This window comes from Halichoerus grypus, chromosome 9 (genome assembly GCF_964656455.1).
Source record: "Halichoerus grypus chromosome 9, mHalGry1.hap1.1, whole genome shotgun sequence".
In the NCBI taxonomy this organism is placed as follows: Eukaryota; Metazoa; Chordata; class Mammalia; order Carnivora; family Phocidae; genus Halichoerus; species Halichoerus grypus.
In genome coordinates, this window is record NC_135720.1 from 78,938,946 (window position 1) to 78,962,737 (window position 23,792).

Consider the following 23,792-nt stretch of genomic DNA (forward strand, 5'->3'; position numbering starts at 1 on the left):
CATGTAAAAATTTATTGAAAACCTGATTATTAACCAAAGTATTCACCTCTGATTTGTGTTTTTGTCGTAATCGCTTAATTGAATTCTGAAGGACTATATTCACCTGATTTGCATAGTGAATGGTTTTAAAAATCAAAGCCACACAGAGTAGCACTAAAAATATTTTGAAAAGCTAGTTAACAATTTCATTCATATTTTAAGGAGACAAGATCAAGAACAGTCTTTAAATTCAATATTTAAAAGATGGAAGAGAAGATGGCAACCATTTTAATTCTAAACTTTTTTTTTTAAGTTCAGATAAAGCTCTTAATAAAGGAAACAGTGCAGTATGCATCATAGTGAGAAAAAGGAGACAGGTAAAAATGTTCTCCAGATAAATTGAGCAGTTTCATAGGTGGGAAGAATTTTCTCCCCAGAGAGCATGAGCATACCTCTAAGAATAAGCAAAAGGAGAAAATATTTGCACATTTTACTTGGTGTGTGATAGCTATGAATTTCCATCAGATTTTCACCAAAACAATAACATGACCAGCAAACTTCAACCTTTGCCATTATTTTCCATTCTATAACTTTTAATCTGATAATTCTTTTTTTTTTAAGATTTTATTTATTTGAAAGAGAGCTCAAGAGAGAGCATGGGTGGGGGAGGGGCAGCGGGAGAAGCAGACTCCTTGCTGAGCAGGGAGCCCCGATGCAGGGCTGGATCCCAGGACCCCAGGATGATGACCTGAGCCAAAAGCAGACATTTGTTTAACCAACTGAGCCACCAGGCGCCGCTGATATTTCTTTTTAACTGATGCCTGCTTTTTTTTCCCCTTAAGAATTGATAACACATCAAATTTATGTTTATTTCAGACAAATGAACTGATGCAAGTGTTTTTGTTCTTTAGGTCACAGAATACATTTTTGCATACATTTTATATAAAACATTTTTGTATATTTTTTGTAAAAAATTATTTTTTTATTTTTGCTGAATTCAACTACGCTAAAGCCTTCCAGTGCACACTGTTAAATGAAACAGAGGCACAAATAGGAATCTAGACATCATTGATCAGGAATCTCCTTAAAGTCAAGAAACTAACACTAGAGGGAGAACTTTTTTTTAATGCCGAGATGGCCTTATACTTTAAGAGTTTACCAGCAGGTATTTTATATCCACCCATGGCAGGTAACACATTTATTTACTGGAAATCAAAAGAGTTCAGAATGAACAGTGTTGTTAAACCAATGTATTTTAGCCAAAAAGTGAGTTACTAATTCTTTCTGAAAGTCATTCCTCCCGATCACTTGAAATTGAAAACTCTTTTAATACAAAGTGACACAGTGTGTCTGTCTCAGGAGAGTAAAATTACTGTCACCCTAAAGGACAGATGTCACATCAAACCAGAGATCTTCTACTGTAGAAATAACCAACTGATAATTTTTCAAAGGTGATTCTGACCTTAACATCTTGAATAGAAAAAAATATTTTCAGAAAAGGAAGTTTGAAAAACTTATGTGTGTGTTAATTTTGAACTATATTTTAAAAATGAGATGAACTTCATATATTGAATTAGATGTCTGGATGTGCCAGAAAGAAATATTCTCTTGTGTTTTTGCCAACATTTTCAAAGTTACTTATTCTTTGTAAGATCTCAAAAATAAAGAATTTTAAAATATTTATCCAAAACTACTTTATCATGTTTTAATGGATTCAATTCTAGGCAAAGTTTTGAATTCAAGTAGGAAGAACTTGGTATTTGTAGTTTTTTTTCAGTCCTAATAAGAAAATCCCAGTTGATAGCATTCTTGACTAGTGTCTAGATAAAGGTAAGATTCCAGATGATGAATAATGCTGTTGAATTGCCTTCAGCACACATTTCCAAGATTTTAGTTCATGTAGATTTTGTGTTTTCACAGGTTTTTTTCCCCCCCAGGTAGAAAGTACCTGGACAATTGACAATGACATCTCTTAGAAAAAAAATTCGTAATAGGGGTGCCTGGGTGGCTCTGTTAAGTGTCCAACGCTTGATTTCGGCTCAGGTCATGATCTCATGATCTCATGGGTCATGGGGCTCTGCAGTCAGCATGGAGTCTGCTTGAAAGATTCTCTCCCTCTGCCCCTCCCCCTGTTTGCACACTCTGTCTCAAATAAATAGATAAATCTTTAAAAAAAAGAAAAAATTGATAATAGCAAACAAAATTAAAACATACAATCAGAACAGTTGTCATGCACTTTTTATCATATAATTTGGAGAGAACATCGTGAATTCCCTTTGTCTGGGACCAGCAATTTTACATCTGTTGCTGTGTTGGGGTCCTTAATAAATAATTGTTTTATCAATTTGCTGAGGTAATGTTGTAACTTTCTCCAAAGTAAAAGAATTACACAGTGTGTATTACTTTCACAACTGTAGAGAATCAAATCTTCGTAATATTCAAATATGCATTTTTATTAAAGGAGGAAAATTCTGGGTAACATTGAAGTACATATTTAGCTACGTGATTGAATTAATCATACGAATACAAAAATTGTTAATTATACCGTTTTCTTATTATTGTTGATTTATTACACGTGGCTAAACAAAAATTATTTAGCACTTTAGTTCAACATACACATTTCAAAATATATGCTGCCAAATTCTAAGGCCCTAATGACTGCTCAGAAAATATGTAGAAAATGAAGGAAAATGTGTAAGTAGTTATCTCTTAGAAAAGGCTTGTGAGATGAATTAGCGTTATGACTAACACATTTAAATTGAATAACCAAAGCATTTTATGACTGGACTATAATCATATTGTACTTACTAAGGCTCAAGATTATATCTTTGGTAAGTCAGGAATTGTATTTAGCTGCTAGTTGAGACAGGAAACAGGAGTGACCTACCAAAGTTGAAGAAGTCTGGAGGTAGGCAGTTCAGGGCTGAAATGGCAGTTTCACACAATCATCTGGAACCTAGGCTCTTTCTGCTTCAGCATCCTTAGCACTAGGCTTCCATGATCAAGTGTTTCTCATTGCTCCGGTGCCTGGGTGGCTCAGTCGTAAAGCGTCTGCCTTTGGCTCAGGTCATGATCCGGGGGTCCTAGGATCTGGCTCCCAGCTCAGCGGGAAGCCTGCTTTTCCCTCTCCCACTCCCTCCTCCCACCTCCCTACTTCCCCCTCTCCCACTGCCCCCTCTCCCACTCCCCCTGCTCGTGTTCCCTCTCTCGCTGTGTCTCTCTGTCAAATAAATACATAAAATCTTAAAAAAAAAAAAAAGCATCTCTCACTGCTCAAGATGTGGTCAGGAAACCCAGCCATCTTCATCACAAAACAGGATTCCCAGAAACTCCACCCAAGAATTTCTGCTTTTATATTACTCTGTTTCTCTACAAAGGAGATAAGGAAATGTACTTTGTCGGCTGGACACATCAACCAGGGTTACTCTTAATAAAGAAAAAGGGAGAATGGATATCATGCGGGCAATCAGCAAATACTATCTAATAAATTAAATATCCCTAGGGCCAAATAGAAGACAAATATCTTGATTTTCTTTCTCTCTCTCTCTTTTTTTCTTTTTAGCATCATTCTACCTCCCCTTTAGGACATGGTAATGATATTTTGATCTAAACTGGAGAATTAGCATAATGATATATTTAGATAAGCCCAAATACATTTCAACAAATTATGAAAAGACTTGAGACCTATGGGGAAACAGTAAAAAGAATATTCAGAAAGTGAATAATATATTGATTTTATATGTCAAAGGAATTTTGTATTGACAGATGAGAAATACTAAGTTTTAAAGCAACTTCATAAAGGTCTTCAGAGTAGAAAGTATCAATTTTATGTCCTCTGGCTCCATTTTAGCATAGTTGTTGTTGATTCATGACACAAATATTTACTGAATTTTCAACTATGATCCCAGCACCATGCTTGGCCCTGAATCTACGGTGTGAAAGTGGATTATCATGACACCCATCCTCAAAAAGCCATAAAGCATTAGAATTTCTGCTTTGTTAGTAAATATTAATATCCAACTATAAAATAATAAAGTTTTGCTGATGTTTAAACTACCTTATAAAAACAGTAAAATTGGCAAGAACATATTAAGTGTGCCAGGGAGGGAAAGGCTTTATATAAAAATGATTTTTTTCAGATTTGACACTAAAACGGTTGAAAATATTTTTGGCAAGCTATGACATTCAAATACAGATAAAGTATTGTTATGATTTTAAATGCAGTATTCAGAAAATTGGAAATTTGGAATAAGCTGATATTTTATTTCTAAGAAACTTTAGTTTTTATTGTGAGGTGTAAAATATTTCCTTCAAATTTGCAGTCAGTATGAAGATGAAATTATGGTGAAATTCTGTAGTGTTTAAATTACTCCACTCTTTCTGGAAACATTTTCCAGGCTGCACATTTTCTAGGCTACACATAGAAGATATGCTACAATTACTAAATACGATTTTTTTTAAGTACCAGAAAGCCATAGATGCACAGTAAACACTACTAAAGATATTTAAATTTGAGCCGGGTTATAATCAGTGTTTTGCATATATTCTACCAGAGAAAACATGTTTAAAATATCCTTCTGTGGGCTAACATTGTCATTTTGGTATGTTTTCCATGTTTGGGGATAAACTAAACCTAATTCTGCTCAGTTTACATCCATATGCTTGCTATAATTTCCACATAAGAAAACTTCCTCTAGACATTTAAAAAGCTTACAAATTAGATACTTCAGCATAATCTATATGTAAGTGTTCTTTACTTAAATAAAGTTTCAGTTATGTTTTGGCATGCAGATTTTACCCTGGATTAAGAGAGAGAGAATGAAATTTCAATAACTCTCAAGTCTGAACTGATTTTTTCCCTGTAAATAATGCCCTTATGATGTAATATTATGTAAATTCTGAGGATGAGGACTATCTAGTAATCTAATTTCTATACTGTGAAAGGTGCTTAATGTTTTATTTTTTATTTTTGGAAATAATAACAAATCATACTTAGTTTCAAATAAAAAAAAAAAAAACAGACAATAAAGAAATGACAATGATCTGTAATTCTTTCACCCAAAGAATATCAACAGTTAACATCTTGGCACATATTCTCTTAAACCTTTCAGTTGAATATAGCTTTGATATTCTTTTAAGGTGTACAATTTCTTGCCTATCTAAGACGGTCTTCATTTCCTTTTACATAACAATGTTGAATAGCAATTTGGCTGGGTATAGAAATCTGGTATGGCAACCTTTGTTCTCTCAAAATTCTGCAGACATTTATCATCTTCCAGTGATGAAATAGTGATGAAAGAAACATCTAGCTGCTCTGTTCCCCTTGCTGAAGGTAATTGGTTTTATTTTTCTCTGCATCAGTTCTTACAGGATGAAAAAAAATTATCCTAGAAGTAAAACAAACATGATAGGCTGTATTTATATGTATGTTTTTTCTCATTAATTGGCCCAGAATTTATAAGCACTATTAGTAAGTACATTTATATTTTCTTGAATGCATTGATATTTTCTACATTTGTATCATTGACTATTGAGTGTCTTCTGGTGTCTTTCTCCAGAATACCCATATGTCTTTATCATCTTTATCTACTCTGTTTCATCTCTTTCTTCTTTTTCTCTATATTCTATGATATTCTTAATTTCTGTACTTTTTATCACTGATTCAATATTGGCATTACTGTTTTTTCTTAATTAGTATTGAGTGTTGATACTCAATTTATTTTCTTAGCTGATTTTCTTAATTTCTTAATTAGACTCGAGTACTAACAGTTTAAATCCTCCTTACATTCTTGGGGCACCTGGGTGCTCATTTGATTAAGCATTTGCCTTCGGTTCAGGTCATGATCTTCCAGTCCTGGGATTGAGCTCCACATGGGAAGCCCCACATTGGGAGCCAGCTTCTCCCTCTCCTGCTCCCCCTCCTCTCCATGCTCATGCTCTCTCTCTCATAAATAAATAAAATCTTTAAATCTTCCTTACATTTTCCCCTCATTCAAAACTCTTTGGAACTCTGGCTTCAGAGTAAACCATTCCTTACATTGACCCCTTCCTCACCTTAGTTCCATGCCCTTACACATCTTTTGAATGTATCTAGCAATTCTCCAATTTCTTCCTTTCCTTGCAAACAAATCCTTTTCTGTGCTATTGTATTTGTTTTTAGAACAACACTTCTCTTCTTCTTATGTTTTAGTTTTTTAATTGCCTTAAATTTGGATTTTTTTTTTCCAATTTATTCTTATGGAGTCAAATTTACTCTTATGTGAGAATTAAGACTCACAAAATTAATGTGCAAATTAGATCTAACTCCTCTCTCTTTTTTTAAAAGATTTTATTTTTTTAAGCAATCTCTACAGCCAATGTGGGGCTCAAACTCACAACCCTGAGATCAAGATGCTCTACCCACTGAGTGAGTCAGGTACCCCTAAATCTAACTTCTCTCGTTTTGTAATATTTATTCTGGCTCTTTGCAGATAATCTTTGTCAAACTTTTCAGATAGCCATAATGTCACTTATAGGTTTTAAATATTTATGAATAGAATATGTACTATTAACATTTGAAAAATATTCTGATATCGTCACACAAAATGCGTATGTAAACGCCAACTGTAATGAATATGCAGGCAAAGCTGACAGTAGTCATGTGAGCTGTCAAACATTGAATTTATCATATTTTATCAAATTGAATATTGATAAAAGATAATTTTTTTTACATTTGCACATCTCTGAAATAAGGCTGTATTTTACAACTACTGGTATATTTTATAATTACTGGTATATTATATAATTATGGTTATCACTTGTTATACTTGTTTTTATGCATCTTGAGAAAAAGCTGGTAAAATATTGCTTTGGGGAAACATATCAGAGATAATAGTGAAGCACTCTTATAAAAAATGTTATATTACCAATGCTCTGAGTGACACAGATGATGATGTGTGGGACAATATGAAAATTGATAATTATGTTGAAAGTGATTCAGGAGAGGGATTCTTAATGTAAAGAGATTTCAGGAATACACCTTCACAAGTTAATTTCACTTACTTGTATGTACCCATGAAAGTGACATATGATAAAAAAAATCTGTGGTTCAATATGTCTAAAAGGGCTCTTTCAATGGAATAACATAAAAATTCTAAATGATGAGAAAGGATTGTGACAACTTGATTGGTAGCATTTTTTTTTTTTTAGTAGTACATAAAATAATGGTTCATTTTACCAATGGTGGCTTCTCTGATTGAATGAAATATGATAGACTTCCACATTAGATGCTAGTTCTCATCTAAGCCCACTGAGTGGGGTCCCCCCTACCACAGTCGCTCAGTCCCCTCCTCTAGGGCCTCCTGAGATGGCTCTACCATGCAGCAGTGGGCCTTCCAAGCCCTACTCCTGCAAGATTGTCTGTTCTGATTGGTTGAGGCCATTTCTTGTGAATGAACCAGCATTTTTAACAGGGAACATGGAAATGTCTAACATCCACTGATGCTTGAAAATTAATAGATGAGAATACATAACCAGAGCTTCCCAAAAAGTGTGCTGTGAGAATGTTATAGCTGTGTAGGGAAGTTCTGGCCACAGGACATTCCTCAGCCCTCACGTGGACATGTGGCACCAGGGCTCCAGAAGCTCCATTAAAATGAATATTTAAATATTTAAATTTCATTTCATTTAGGTCTGTTGTAAACCCAACAGCTTGATATTAATAAAAGCTTAATAAAATATCACTTCCAAAAGATAACCAAATTTGCATATGAGATTCAAAGTACTCAGGAATTCTTTTTTTTTTTTTTAAAGATTTTATTTATTTGAGAGATAGAGAGAGAGAGCAAGCACAAGCAGGGGGAGTGGCAGGCAGAGGGAGAAGCAGGCTTCCTGCTGAGCAAGGAGCCTGATGCGGGACTTGATCCCAGGACCCTGGCATCATGACCTGAGCCAAAGGCAGATGCCTAATGACTGAGCTACCCAGGCGTCCATCAAAGTACTCAGGAATTCTTAATCTTTCAGTCCTTATTTAGTGAAACAAAGAATTCAACAAACATGTTCTCACACAAAGGCAAATACAACAACAACAATAACAAAAGCACCAAGCAAAACATCTAGAAAAAAATGCCTTTTCACCAAGGACACAAAGAGACAAAGACATGATGAAATGTAGTCTAATAAGAATTGTAAGTTGAGTATAGAGCACAAATTTGGCAGGAAAGTAAAAATTTCCAATCAGAGAAATCATCACTTTAATCTAGAACTTTTCATTCAAGATTAAGAAAAAGAGCATATCAGGGGAACCTGGGTGGCTCAGTCAGTTAAGTGTCTGACTCTTGACTTCAGCTCAGGTCATGATCTCAGGGTCCTGGGATCCAGGCCAGTGTTGGGTTCCATGATCAGCGCAGAGTCAGCTTGAGAGTCTGTCTCTCTCCCTCTGCCCTTCCCCCTGCTCTCTCTCTCATAAATAAATAAATAAATAAATAAATAAATAAATAAATAAATAAACAAATAAATAAATGTCTTTAAAAAAAAATAAAAGAAAAATCAGAGTGAATGATCCAGTCAAATAATCTTTACAATGTAAGAAGTACTGATCAAAAAGAAGCATTTGCTGTTTCCATAGCTCTGTGTCAGAAATCAGTCTATAAATCTACAGAAGGAAGTTAGAGTTTTATAAAGAGCTGACAGAACCCAGCTTTATAGTGGAACTTGAGGAGAGCAGACGTAGATTTGGGCATTGACAAATTCACGGAGCAAATCATGGCCATAAAGTACCCTGGCATTGAAGAAAATGTGACTTAGCCTTTCTTGTGATTACAGTTTTCGCTAAGCACATGGATAACTGCATAAGACAGGAAAATGTGTCTTAGTTCATTTTTTTGGAGGCAAATGGATTTTAAACTCATGTAAATTGAGATGGTCAGAATAACAACAAAAAATGTACTATAAAGATATCAGTGCCTGCTGAATGGCAGAGAAATAAAGCAGCTCTCTGTGATCACAGAAGAGATACCAAGCACACAACCACCTTAGTGTCCCTGTTAACAGCAAAACCTCACTAGCAAATATGGTCAAATTTTAAAATCTGAACTTCAGTCACATAGTAGAGTGCAATTAGCATGCAATGGCACACACAAGTAAAAGGAAATATTTCAATATTCAGTACAATTAACTAAATGCAAATCTGCAGACCCAAAACCCTGTGCTCACAATTGAATTCTCAGCTGAACATGGAAATATAATCTTAGGAAATAAACATAGGAAGATTGTTATGGTCATCAGGTCCCTCCAATTAATTTTCTCCAATTCATTGGTTCATGTACTCAAAATGTATTTTAGCCTAGGGAAAGGCTGCCATAAAACCATACTAAAAAAAAAACCCAAAACAAAAGTAACATACTCCATCCCTCTTTCCTTTCTATTGGAAGAGGCTATCTGAGGTCTGTAAAGGAGAGGCAGAGAATGACAACACTGACTCATTCACTGAACATTTGTTAGGAGAGTCTAATTAAGGCAAAGCATTTATATTATCTCTAAACTATTGTTGGCATAAAAGGCAATGTACTTCTGTACTTCACAAACAGTAGCAATAGAAACTTCATTTTGGTGTTTCAATATAAGAATCCAAGGCTTGTATACTTTCTGTCACCAGCTCTACATAAATCCTTTCACTTGATGTTACTTTATTGATTTTATATATATAAAATCTTCCTTCTAATAAGTGCATATTATTGTGTCATATGCCACAAGAATATCTTTGAGCAAAATTTGGAGAGCAGCTAAAGAATACATTTAAGAAAACCTCTTCATTTGTATTTATTTTTAATTATTTCTGAACTGTTCATACCTTCACATGGTTCAAGCACCATAATTATATAAAACATAGTTATGAGGAAGTCTGAAGGTTACCCCTGATACATCATCTTAAATCCTTTAGCCCTATGAGAGAGAGGTTAAAAACTTAAAAAATAATTTAAATAATTTCAGAATTATAGAAAAATTTTAAAAATAGAATGTAGCATTCTTATATCCCCTTACCCAGCTTCCCCTTATGTTAACACTTAACATAACCATGAAACATTTATTAAAATTGAGAAATTAACATGAGTACAATGCCATTTTTTTCCACTAATGTCCTTTCCTCTGTTTTTCAATGCAATCCTGGATTCTGCATTGTATTTATGTGGCTTTTATATTTCCTTATATAGCTTTGCGCAGTGGCAGTATCGTAGCCAATGAGGTTTATCCGAGGCACGATTATTGCTAATATTTCCTTATATACTTATACTCTCCCACGTTCTTCATTCCTCCTTTCAGTTTGTGCTTCCATTTGGTATCATTTTCATTCAGCCTGAAGAACTTCCTTTCTTACCTCCTACAGTCCCGTTCGACTGTCAACCAACTCTTCCACCTTTCATTCGGCTGAAAACTTTTGTGTTTCACCTCCATTTTTGGAGGATATTAATTCTAAGTATGTAATTCTAGGTTGACAGTTTTTTAAAAAAAAAACTTTTCAGCTATTAAAGGTGTCATTACAATATCTCCTGACTTTTATAATTTCTGACAACAAGTTAACCACAGCCTTATTGTGCTTCTTTGAAGGTAATGTGTCTTTTTCTCTGGCAGCTTTATGAATTTTTTCTTTGTCATTGGTTTTCAGCAGTTTGGCCATTATGTGCTTAGCTGTGGCTTTCTTTGTATCTATCCTGGCCGCAATTCTTTGAGCTTCTTTTAATCATCTGAGGTGTCTTTTTTGGATGTAGTCACCCAACAAATGTATTTTTGGAAATTCTTGGAAATTATCTCTTCAAATACTTTTTGTTTCCCATTCTCTTGTTCCTGTTTCTGTGTGTGCATTTTAGGTTATATGACCCAGTCTCAGACTTCTACATTCCTGTTCTTTGCTTTGTACTTTTCTTTCCTCTGTGCTTCAGTTTAGACACTTTTTTTTTTTAACTTTATGAGGTTACTGTTTTGAGTGTGGCATTAAACCCATTCAGTGAATACTTAATATCAAATATTGGATGTTTATTTCTAGAGTGCCCATTTGACTGTTTTTAAAGAGTCCTCTTCACTGTTGAAATTCTTTATATTTTAATCTATTTTGCCCCTTTTCCTTTATTTTCCTGAACACATTTATCATAGTTATTTTAAAATTCTACTATCTGCATTGCACATAGATTTACTTCTATGGTCTAGCTTTATCAGTTATTATTATTGGTCAAATTTTTATTGCCATTATGCATGGATGATCCAAAAAATTGTAATCAGATATTGTATATAAATGGACATTCGAGGTTCTAAATGATAGTGTTTTGCCCAAAGAGTATTCACCCTTTCCTAAGTTAGGCAGAATGCATGAAGAGCTGTCTATGTCAACCAGTCAGACACTGAGTTGAGACAAGGCTGCTTTGCAATTAGATTCAGTCTATCTGTGATTCATTCTGTTCTTTGGGTCTTGCCCTCCTGGCCCTTTAATTGAAAGCCTGGAAGGTATTTATTGCCTCAAGGAAGACCAGTCATGTTTAATGCAGAGCTCTTTTCTCTAGATGGACTTAAGCACTCCGCAATTGTGGGGGATTTCGGTTTGCCTGTTAGAATTTTCCTATCCACACCCTTGGTCTCCTATTTTGCTGCAACCCACAGCAAATGTCCACAATGAAAACTGGTCATGCTTTTGGGGTTCTCCTAGATTCCAAACTGCCACACTGACCCCAATGACTATCAAAATCTCTGCTTGTTTCTCTTTTCCCAGCAGAATTCCTCTGCCTGGACCAAGTCTAATCTACAACCTGTGCCCAGAATCAGCAAATGTCTCAAGGAAACAAAATAGGCAGCAATCATTAGCTTATACAGGAAATACTTATCCTTTCCTGGAATTTTAGTTTGTCTAATTCTTCTTGCTTCCACAACTTTTCAAACTTTTAAAAGTTTGCAACTTTTCCAGTTGTTACTTTCAGAATGTTGACCTGTCACAGTCTCCTTACATTTTTCTCAGAAGCAGAACACATTTCTCAGAATTTCTGAACTCGGAACAGATTCAGATTAGTTTCTGCAATATTCCTGAAGCTGAGGAAGTCAACCTCAAAAGGTATTAATGGTGAAAAACATTTTCCACAATGTGGAGAAAGCCTGTCTACTGTGAAACAGATGAAAGAAGCCAATATCTAGACAGCAACCGAGAGTCCGGCTAATGATCCAGGATGCTGATTGTTCATAGGGCTCAGCTGCATTCCTTCAGTGCCCCAAATTTGGTGGTTCAATTCCTCTTTTCATTTTGAGGGACCCCTCTCTCCCTGAGACAAATTCCTTCCTTTGTTTTAGGTATGATTAAATTGGTTTTCTGTCACTTGCAATAGAAGTCTGAATTAATACTCTATACTACTAAATGTGTTAACACAAATAGTGATATTGTTATTAACATTATTTTAGGTTTTTATTTCTTAAAGTTTAACCTAAATTTTCCTATTTTGCAACAATGATGGTAAGCTGTGGCATCTTACTCCATTTAGATGCTTACCTGACATAGTTTCTGATCCATTTCTAATGTGATGCTTCTAATCTTCAGGGACCTTGGAAATCACATAGCCAAACATGTTAGAAGTATATTTAAGTAAGAAGAAGTAAGATCCGAATGAGGCTAGGAGGAGCTTTTTTTATGCATAAAGTACAAAAGTTTTAATACATTGGAATTTAAATTTATTTTTGCTTATATTCCTGGTTTTGGCAGGTTCTTAGTAGATGAACTTCCTGATTTCTGGTTGATAAGATTTGAGTAATTTTCTCACCAGGAATAGGCCTCTTTTTCTTTGGTGAATTGCTAACTCTTAGGGGAAAAAAATCAATATGTTCAACACATGGGGGGGAAAAAGCAATTCAATTTTTTAGGTTATTTTTCTAACCGATATTTAATGTGGTTAAAAATGGAGCACAGAAACTGTCACTGTATTTAACACATCCCATTCCTACAATTTTAAAAAGTTTTAATTTTTTGTTTTCTTTTTTTATTTAGTGTGTGTGTGTGTGTGTGTGACAGGCTGTGGAGGAAGTAAGGATGAGGGGACAGGGAAGGAGAAGGAAAAGAAAAAAGGTAGATGAGATAGGAAAAATAACCATACCCTGAAGGTAATGAATGGGACCAGGAAAGAACGTCCAGAAACTTCTTGAGGAAGGGCTTAGCCTAGTTTCTATCTGGGCTTGTGGACTTCAGAATATACAGTATGTGCTCACCCATCAGCTGTACTTTGGAAGTGATGATTAGCTGGCTAAACATAATCATGGTGCACAATCTTCCACCTGATTTTTAGAACCATCACCACCCCCAGAAAAAATTTGAAGTCACCTAACAGAAAATTATCCTGGAGACTTAAATAGCTAGGAACAGTGATTCCACCTCATAGATGAGATGAGATAAAATCACAGGCAGGATTAAAAGGGAAACCAATGCTGAGCTGCATGGCTGGCTCAGCGTAGACTACTGGTAAAGACTTGGACCTTGAAATTAGAGAGACTTGGGATGCCTGGGTGGCTCAGTTGGTTAAGCAACTGCCTTCGGCTCAGGTCATGATCCTGGAGTCCCTGGATCAAGTCCTGCATCGGGCTCCCTGCTCGGCAGGGAGTCTGCTTCTCCCTCTGACCCTCTCCCCTCTCATGTGCTCTCTCTCATTCTCTCTGTCTCAAATAAATAAATAAAATCTTAAAAAAAAAAAGAAATTAGAGAGACTTGGATTTGAAAACCAATTTTATCACTTATCAGCTGTCTGACATTAGCAAATTTACTTACATTCTCTAAGCTTCAACTTCATCCAGGAAATGAGTATGATAATGACAATTCCTAATACTTTGATTAATTAAATGAGAGAACATATGTGGAACCTGTAGCACAAGGCTTAGCTCATGATGCTCAAGAAAGGCTAATGATTATTATTCCTTAGTTACAGGTGAAGAAACAATAAACCGGCTTGGCTTGTTTTGCTTCTTGTTTGTTTGTTTGCAACACTGGAACTAATCACACAGAATAATGTAATTTTTCCTACTTTGAAAAGAAGGCAAAACCCAATTCCTATTACTTCTTTCCTTTGGCCAGTGGACAGCCTCATTGTTGAATGCTTTTATTCGATTTTTCAGGAGAGACTTCACCCTTAACAGAGCTGCCTAATGATCTGCCAAATTAATGTTTCTAAGTTTGGTGGATTCATTGGCATTGTTTTCCATGCAAAGATTTATGACTGCCAAATCCCACTGTTGGTCCAAAAAGAAAAATTCAATGCCTCCTCGCCCCATGCAATCTCTGCTTATATTACTTTAAGCATTATGTTAGAAATTTTCTTCCAGGACCTAGATCTTTAGCCAGGAAATATGTGATTGAGAATTAAGTTGGGAGCTAGCTCTTCTACTAGTTGGAACTGGGCTGGTTTTGAATCAGCAGTAACTTTGAGTTGTGGATATCTGTTCAAAGTAGCAAAGTGGCGGTTATTACAGAGACAGGAATTAGGAAGTGTCTAACTTATGAACACTTGCTCTATTTTTTGTGGCATTCTTCCTTAAATATAGATACACAGTATTTGTATCCATACGTAAATAGGTAGCAGAGTTACTAGTTCTCAAGGATTAATTTATGCCAGCCTAGAATTTAGGAACTAAAGCACCTAGTTTTATTATTTGGCATTAGAAATCCCTTATTAAGCATACAGCACATTAGTACCCTGACACAGATAGCAAGTCAAAGGCCCAAAGTGGGGTCAATGATTACGTAGAAGGAGCTGAGCCTCAGAGGGTTTGGTAATCCCCAGAAGGTATCTGCGAAAACTGGATGTATATGTCTGTGTGTATCTATATGTTCATTCATCTGAACATTTCCATAGTTCCATGAAACAAGACATAAGTACGACTCGTACTTTCATCACTACCAATCTACTTTTAAGGAATATTACTGGAGGAAATATAAGACGAACCAAAAACGGGCTACCACCACACATGAGAATGTTGTATATAGAGTTCATGGTCACTCACTGTCCCTTTCCTGGGTGGCAGTTTAAAAAACAAAAACAGTGGCCATAGATTGAGGGAGCAGGACTTGCAAAAAGTAGCTTGCCAGGTCTCCACATTTTCTGGTTAGGGACTGGTTGTGGATTTTTCAATTGGTGGGGATGGAGAGTGTGAGATTGCATTTTTCCTCTATCATAGGAGCAAAGGAGAGCTTGAGTGTCCTGTTTTTTTGTTTTGTTTTGTTTTGTTTGTTTTTAATTGGAGCAAAGCAAAGATTAACTTACAACTACTTTCTTTGCTCCTGTGCTTGGAGCTCTCTTAAGAGTCATTTCCTGGGAAATGCAGAGAAGACTCTCAGGATGCTGCAAGCATGACCCACGTGCCCGGACACTGGCTGGCTGGCGGGCTTCCAGCCAAGACAGAGTTGAGTCGCAGTAAGTTCTAGGGGGTATCTGTTGTGGTTTCCTGGAGGTGGAAGGAGCTGCTCTTCACAACATTTCCTCCAGCCAGCGCCACGCTGCAAACTTCCAAGCCTGTGCCTCGCATTTCGCTGCATCAGCAATTCCAAATCTTTCTAAAAGCTTAGGCAAAGTCTCTTTGAGAGGCGATTTTTCTCTGGTCCCTCCACAGCTCACCCCCATGTCAGACTTCGTGTCAGATCACAGGCTTCACTGCGGTTCCAGCATTTTCCTCCACCTCCTCAGCTTCTGCTTAAGGTCCACCCGCGTGGAGCACACTAATTTTTGCAGTCGTACTGCCGGGTGGCGAAGTAAGAGCTTCTTTCAACCCTAATAACCTTTGCTGCACTCTCCACCCCATTTCAATCTTTTCCAACTCGTTCCCTCCTTGCCCTCTTGCTGAGTCTGTGTGGGCTGAGTTTCCCGCTAACTTGAAGGGAGTTTTCTCCCAGCGCCGCTGGGGACTGCGGAGCGGGCGCGCGCATCGCGCCCAAGGGCCCCTCCTCGGTAGGGGAGATCCAGGAAGAGGTGGCTTTAAAGGTTCCCTGCTCTCCTGTGTGTTTCACACACATGCAACCATGTGCAAACATCTATATTTTATATGTTTTAAAGGGCTAAAGGAGTGATATGAGGGAGCCAAGTTAATGAAACGTGGTTCTCCACTAAACCCTTGCCTAAATCCCCTCCGTATGACCGCTTGGTGTGTTCATGCAATTCTTAATTAACCAAAGGCTAGAAAAAAAAAAATCAAACTCCGTGCAAAGGTGGCAGATTCCACCCAGGGTTCAGGACTCCGCGAAGCAGTTTAAGAGAGTGGCTGGAGAAAGCCACAGGTTCCCTACATCGCTAAATCCAAACCCTAGAAGAAGCAAGTGGTTTTCTCCTTTGCACGCCCCTGGAGACGAAATGTAGAAAGGAAAAGGCTGCCTGCAGCTTGGTAAGCTCCCTCTCTGCCTTCCTCCGCTTCGCATCCTTTCAACAATTCTCCTCATCTTGCCCCGCTCCCCTAAGATAGCAGGAAAATAGTTTTCCTGGCACACTCCACACTCGCAATCACACACACTTTTGCTCCATCCTGGGCAACGCCCCCACCTAGTGGTTTCGGCTCGCCTGCCTTGCTTTCCTCTACTGTGATTTCTAAAAGAGTGCTGCAGTTTGGGAAAAAAAAAAATGAAGTCTACTTAGGCGCCTGATGTGGGTGGGTGGGATGGGAGGATGGGCAGGACCCTTAACATGTGGTGCAAATGAGGCTTAAGGTTAGCAGGATCAATGCTGGGCACTAAGGACAGGAGGAGAGGAAAGAGAAGGTTTTGCTTTTATCCCCAGCATGGCTGCAGCAACCCAAACCGCTTCCAGAGGATGTTTTTGGAGAGCTGCCACCTGAAGGAGTGCCCTCACTCTCAATGCAGGAATGGGCTATTTTCTGCATAAGATTTAATACTATCAGAATGTATGCTAATTATTTACTTGGTTATGTGGTCATTGTCTGTCTGCCTCTTCTAGAATGTAAGCTGCTTGAAAACTGGGTCTGGGTATACCCCATTATACTCCTGATGTCTAGAATTCCCAACACAGAGTAAGCACTCTATTTTTGCCTGCCGGCCTGGTTTAGGGGGGAAGAAAATAAGAAAACTTGGGTTAGGTTTATGTCACCTTGGGTAAAAAGCTTGTCTCTCAAAGGATCTTAATTATTCTTCTAAACTAAATGGATGGGTGAGATAATCTCAGGCCCTAGACTGAATAATTCTCTTTAAAATATGCTTACACTTAACCTGATAAATTCACTTATGATGTAGGGTTCATTGACTGCATTATACCTGCCAAACGTTGAGCTAGGTGCTTAGAAACTCCTAGCTGGGATCACTTAGCTCTGGGGGCTGAAAGTACATTGCCCTTTCCTGGTGCTTTTCTTTAAACTTTCTCCGACTTGTACTTCTTCCCTACATTTGTTTCTCTTAAGGTTGGAGGAGGAAGTGAGCGCCAGGGATCTGCTCAGAGGTCAGGGGAACTGGGTGCTGCATAGGGCTGATAGCCTGCTGTATTTGTTGATGCCAGAGAAGACACAGTAGTGGTGATGGTCCCAAAGCCCGTTTCTCTTTCTTTCTCTCTTTCTCTTTCTTTCTTTCTTTCTTTCTTTCTTTCTTTCTTTCTTTCTTTCTTTCTTTCTTTCTTTCTTTCTTTTCTTTCTTTCTTTCTTTCTTTCTTTCTTTCTTTCTTTCTTTCTTTCTTTTCTTTTCTTTTCTTTTCTTTTCTTTCTTGATGTTGTTGACCTCCTTTCCAGTTAGGCTGTGGGAGGGAAGGTGCTTACTGTGAACTGTTTTACACCAGCACTGAACTGCTGAGCAGCTGGAGAGGGAGGGTGGAATGGAAGTTTTAGTTTCACATACAGTAGGCTACGGTTTGTGATACTTTCACATTTTTGTAGATAGCTTTTTATCTCCCCTGTTGGCCCACAGTTAAAGGGGAGGCATTGAACGGAAAACACAGACTCCTAAAACCAGATGTGAAAAATTAGTTCGTACTGTACCAAGAGTTAAGTATGACTTGAAGCCCGAAGTTTAAAATGCACTATTGGCCATCTCCTTCTAAGGCGATTATTACCGTTGCCCCCTTCTAACCTGGGTGTGGTCCGCAGGGCTGGATAAAATTCCTGAGTGGAGAGGTCAGAGCCTGGGGCTGGCTCCGCCTAGCACTGGTCTGCTGGGGTGAGGGTGGTAAGTAGAAGCCCCAGAAGGAACGCGGGGAGTGTGCCTGTGCCCGCGGCCGAAGGCGTGGACCTAACTGGAGGGCCGCGCCGCCAGCTCCGAAGAGGACAGAGGCAAGGACAGAACGTCCTCATCCCCAGTCCTGGCCAGAACTGCGGCGTCTGGGTGTCAGGACTGGGAGAGGGGCCAGGGGATGGGTTCTGGGGAGAGAGGGCGGTAGGACCCGGCGGGAAGCTTCCTTGGCCGGGGAGGGAACCGGGCGGGAGGAAGGAGGGAGGGAGAGAGAAAAGGGGAAGGTGATGGGGAGCGGGCGTCCGCACTTGCTGAGCCGCATGAGTTGCACGGCTCCGGCAGACCGGACCTGGACTCTATAAAAGGAGCCCATCTGCTCTGCCTCTCACTCGCTCCTCCCGGGCTGGCGCACGCAGCGTTCTCCCGGCTCCCCAAGACACCTGCCCCTTACCCGCGTGCCGCGCCAGGTCCCCCAGACCCGTGCGCCCAGCAGCATGGCTCCAAGCGGTGCCTGTGGGACCGAGGTGGCGGCGGCGGTGGCGGCGCATTGCGAGCAGCCGCAACCCCAACCCCCGAATCCCCCCTCTTGCGGCCCCGTCTCCGCGGGGCAGCTTGCCGGAGTGGCCAGCGCGTGAAAAGAAGGGAGGGCAGAGCTCCGGCGCGAGGCGCGGCGCAGCGCGGCTCCCAGACTTCACCCCACCCAGCTCTGGCGGCCGAAGCCTCCGCAGGAAACTGCCCCAGTCTGGGGAGGGGGGCGGGAATGCACGACCAGGACTCCTGGCTGGCCTGCAAGCTTTGGTCTCGACAGCTAGCAAACTCCTGCGGGCCGATTCTGCAGATCAAGAAGCGCCCGGGTTAGGAGACTCAGCCCCTAGCAATTGGGGTAAGAGACCCTACCTGGCTGATGCCCCCTCCTCAAGCAATACCTCGCCCCCCGGCACTAGACGCCTAGGTGGGATTCGGAGTGGAGCGGGGCTCGGTGGGCCAGTCCTTAGCAACCCAGGGCTACGACGGGGCGTGGAGAGGAGCAGGCAGGGACGCGGCGGCAGCGCCTGGCGCACTGGAAGTGCAGAGGACGCGCTCGCCTGCCTAGGCTGCCGCGCCCTTGACCTCTAGTTTTAGCAGGGAATCTGGGTGGAGGAATAATTGAGGAGCCTACGGAACTGACTAGCAACCGGGAGACAAGACTGTGGTCTCCGCGGTCCTTCCGCCCTTTCCCTCGTTTGCTCCATGCCCAAGAGCTGCGCTCCAGAGCCGTGCCGGCGAGGAGAGACATGGAAGACACCGGCACTCAGTGCGCCCCGCCGCCGCCCGCGGGCTCCCAGACCGGGGTTTCTCAAGCCAATCTCTCCTCTGCTCTCCACAACTGCAGCGCCGAGGGCTACATTTACCAGGAATCCATCGCCCTGCCCTGGAAAGTACTACTGGTCATGCTGCTGGCACTCATCACTTTGGCCACCACGCTCTCCAATGCTTTTGTGATCGCCACTGTGTACCGGACCCGGAAGCTGCATACCCCAGCCAACTACCTGATCGCCTCCCTGGCGGTCACCGACCTGCTTGTATCCATCCTGGTGATGCCCATCAGCACCATGTACACGGTCACCGGCCGCTGGACGCTGGGCCAGGTGGTCTGCGACTTCTGGCTGTCGTCGGACATCACCTGTTGCACTGCTTCCATCCTGCACCTCTGTGTCATCGCCCTGGACCGCTACTGGGCCATCACGGACGCCGTGGAGTACTCAGCTAAAAGGACTCCCAAGAGGGCCGCGGTCATGATCGCGCTGGTGTGGGTCTTCTCTATCTCCATCTCGCTGCCGCCCTTCTTCTGGCGTCAAGCCAAAGCCGAGGAGGAGGTGTCGGACTGCGTGGTGAACACCGACCACATCCTCTATACGGTTTACTCCACGGTGGGCGCTTTCTACTTCCCCACCCTGCTCCTCATCGCCCTCTACGGCCGCATCTATGTGGAAGCCCGCTCCCGGATTTTGAAACAGACGCCCAACAAGACCGGCAAGCGCCTGACCCGAGCCCAGCTGATAACCGACTCCCCCGGGTCCACGTCCTCGGTCACCTCCGTTAACTCGCGGGCTCCCGATGTGCCCAGCGAATCCGGGTCCCCTGTGTACGTGAACCAAGTCAAAGTGCGAGTCTCCGACGCCCTGCTAGAGAAGAAGAAACTCATGGCCGCTAGGGAGCGCAAAGCCACTAAGACCCTGGGGATCATTTTGGGAGCCTTTATTGTGTGTTGGCTGCCCTTCTTCATCATCTCCCTGGTGATGCCCATTTGCAAGGATGCTTGCTGGTTCCACCTGGCCATCTTTGACTTCTTCACGTGGCTGGGCTATCTCAACTCCCTTATCAACCCCATCATCTATACCATGTCCAATGAGGACTTCAAACAAGCATTCCATAAACTGATACGCTTTAAGTGCACAGGTTGACTTGTCAGTTGCAATGGGGTAGCCTGAGCGGCCTTTGGGGACCATGTTGGGTCTGGTTCCACAGGTAGGTCGACTCTTCTTTCACTGTTACTGGGTCTGATTGAAGCTCTGTCTTCTGGACAAGGGCAATGGATGCTGAGAAGCCAGGACAGCCCTGAGAGAGAGCTCTGAGAGAACTGTTCAAACTAAAGATAGAGCTTTCCTGCTAAGAGGCTCACTTCCTCCTCTCAAACCCCAGGTCCAGCACTGACCTTGCGGCAGCCAATCACAAGGGAGGGTTGTAACTTTTTAAAAATCAGTGGTGGAAGGGGGATCCCTGCCCTGCTTTGGTATCATGGATCATGCCCTCTAGAACCAGTGGTACTTGTAGTTGTCTGAAGCCTGTCTGAGACAAATCTACATACAGCCTGGCAGTACTTGAACTAGACACATAATACACTTTGTTTTGGGGAGAACTTTGTGTTACAGCTTCATTTAAGAAGAGTTACTTTGGCATCCTTCAGTCTCCAGTTTTTGTTTCTTTAAACTTGGTTGGAGAAACTTGTGGATTTGGTGCTTCAAACCTTATGTGTGGCTTGGATGATGCAGAGAAACCTTGAAGAGTTAACAGCAAAATTCTGATGTTGAGATCTCTATTTTTATTATAGTTGAAACTATACGGGGTGGGTGGGTGGGAATGGGAGATGGGGAGCATTAAACTGAGAACCAACACCTATGACTGTTTATTTTCTGCAGATTTGTAATTTTTTTAATTCCTATTTAGTGATTGTCAAACCACATTCTAACAACTCAAACAAAACATTATGTGTGCTAGTGCCAAAGTCTGCAGATTGCTTTATTTTTCCTCCTAATTTCATGTACGTTATTTTACACATTTAAATCCTCATAAATGAAGGATATGATGGGTGACTCAGCCCAAGCTGCTGCTGTATTTCTTATTAATGCAGTCGATTAAACTGATGAGTATATACTATTCCTTAACAAGGAAAGTATCCTTATTCTTTCTCCAATTCCGGGAGATGTAAAGGAGACTGATAAAATAGAAATGGTTCTTCTATAATTAAGGAATGGGGGGCAATAGGAGGATGTATATTTTGACTTGTAAAAAATCTTAAATGCATGAGACTTTTTTCTGATAGTCATTTACACTCCTTCCCATCTGCAATTCCTTTGTGTGCTAACATATAAAGTAACCAAGAGAACCAGCTCCTTTTTCCAAAAATCTTCAAAGTGCAGTAAGAACCCAAAAAAACTATATTAAAGAAAAAAAACTTGTTTATTTTCCCTTGCTATTGAAGGTTGGGTGGGAACAAAGATTATTAGAAAATGACATGCAAGGACTTTATAAAAGCTTAGAGAAGCTAAAATTGAGCCTGTTTTCCCTGTAACTCATGGAACCAAACCAGACCTACTAGGCCATCAGGGAACTGACAAGCTTTTCAACCTGGGAAATTCGTCACTGACCTGATACCTCAATGAATATAATATCAGTAATACTTTCTATTTATCTGTCTTTTCAAATTTCAGTAATACTTAGTTGTTATCTCAAACTCACTCTGAGGACTCTCCAACACAGGGAAAGATGAACACAACAAAAGATGAAAAATACATTATCTAAATAAAAAAGAGTAGCCCTGAAGGATCATCTGCACAGGAAAAAAAAAAATCTGTATGTGGAGCATTTAATAGGCCAAAGAAGATTCCACACTGCATTCTTCAGAGAGCTTTCTGCTGTTTGATAGCTTTTGTCTGCAGGAGCAGGTTGTCTTTGTAAAATGGATTCCCTCCCTGCTTGAAGCTCCCCAGTGCAGACTGTTGGACAGTAGGTGTCTTGAGCTGAAGTAGCTGCTGATTTCCTACTGTGCAGACCTTCACTTGGGCTAATGACTCTTGAAAATAGACTATTCAAAAGTTCACACATAAACAACATAAAGAGGGGGATTTTGATCAACATTTACACCTGTCGCTGGGGTAAAATAAAATTTTAGGCATTGGACAATCCCTATATTTCTGTGATTTCCCAAGGGTTTTTGTTTGTTTGTTTTGTGACATTTCTCCTATGGAGAAATCTAGCTTAGTACTGATAGGAATGTGCATCCAGCACGGTATTTGCTTCTATGTTACCAATATGTTTGTCTTTTGTCTGTGCAGCTGTGTTTTCTTTGTGCCTAAGAAACAATTAAGTGAAACTTCTAGGAGCTTGGGGGGGAGGGGGTGAAATTATTTGAAATAAATAGCCACTTAAAAATGACTTCTTTATAGGGCACCTACAATGATTGTGTCCTCATATTAACAAAACATGGTCAACTTAGTCACATGGGTTGCTTGCCATTTGTAGATTACCCACTTAACGGTTTTGCTTTATTATTTGGCTGAATTGACTGAATTTGAGGCATATTGTGTGAAGTAGAAGCTTGCAAACCCTTGTAGTTACAAGAGATCTTGAATCATCATCCAGCATTGCACATGATAATGCAAAGTGTACTCATCCCGGGGGTATGTAGTTAAGACTGTTAAGTTCCTTGTCAGTTACTGCTGCCTCTAGCATAGTTTGTTTCATAAACTAGACATACGGCTTTTTCGCAGAACATAAAATGGGGGATGGAAATGTGTAACTTACATAGAAATGAAAATATATTTTCATTGGCTGTGGTAACAACTAACATTTGCCATATTGTTTAATTGCACAAAATTTCACACAAATATACGAATGTATACTCATTCAAAAGATACCAATATTGTCTTGTGTTTCTAGGAATTTTAGAGTTTCCTTTTTAAAAACGGACACAGCACCCATGAATGAATGGTTATGGAGTTCAACAAATTTCCTACAGAGTAATATTCTTCACTTTTCCTCTCTATTATCTTAGTTTTATCTTCTTTAACCAGGAAACCCTGAGAGGACTTTAATTCACTCAAGCAGTAAAATCTCAGATTATGTGTATTTGATGGAGTCCTGTGACTGAAAATTGCCTTTGGTGTTCCACCTTTCAACAGATGTGTAATTGGAAATGACATTTAGGAAACTAATGAAATAAAGTCCTTTTCGTGTTCAAAAAAGAATGGGTGGTGATTCTATTAGATGGGAAAGATTGGTTCTTTGGATTCTGGGCTGCATTTAGGACTTTGAACCTGCAAGAGAGAATAATTGAGGAGAAACGTGGCTGTGGTGGACTGCCCCAAGTACTGCCACAATTTGGGGGATTTCGTTTGTAGGAAGAATT

The 23,792-nt window shown here is 40.1% G+C and overlaps 1 protein-coding gene and 1 pseudogene across 1 annotated transcript; both read left to right on the forward strand.

The window, feature by feature from the left end:
* The first annotated feature begins 10,167 nt into the window (after nt 1-10,167).
* Nucleotides 10,168-10,230, forward strand: LOC118548308 (U4 spliceosomal RNA; annotated as a pseudogene).
* Nucleotides 10,231-18,087: 7,857 nt separating this feature from the next.
* Nucleotides 18,088-21,224, forward strand: HTR1B (5-hydroxytryptamine receptor 1B). The gene has a single exon (XM_036112114.2). It carries the CDS (start codon nt 19,399-19,401, stop codon nt 20,566-20,568), a length of 1,170 nt encoding a protein of 389 aa, XP_035968007.1. The 5' UTR covers nt 18,088-19,398; the 3' UTR covers nt 20,569-21,224.
* Nucleotides 21,225-23,792: the final 2,568 nt, after the last annotated feature.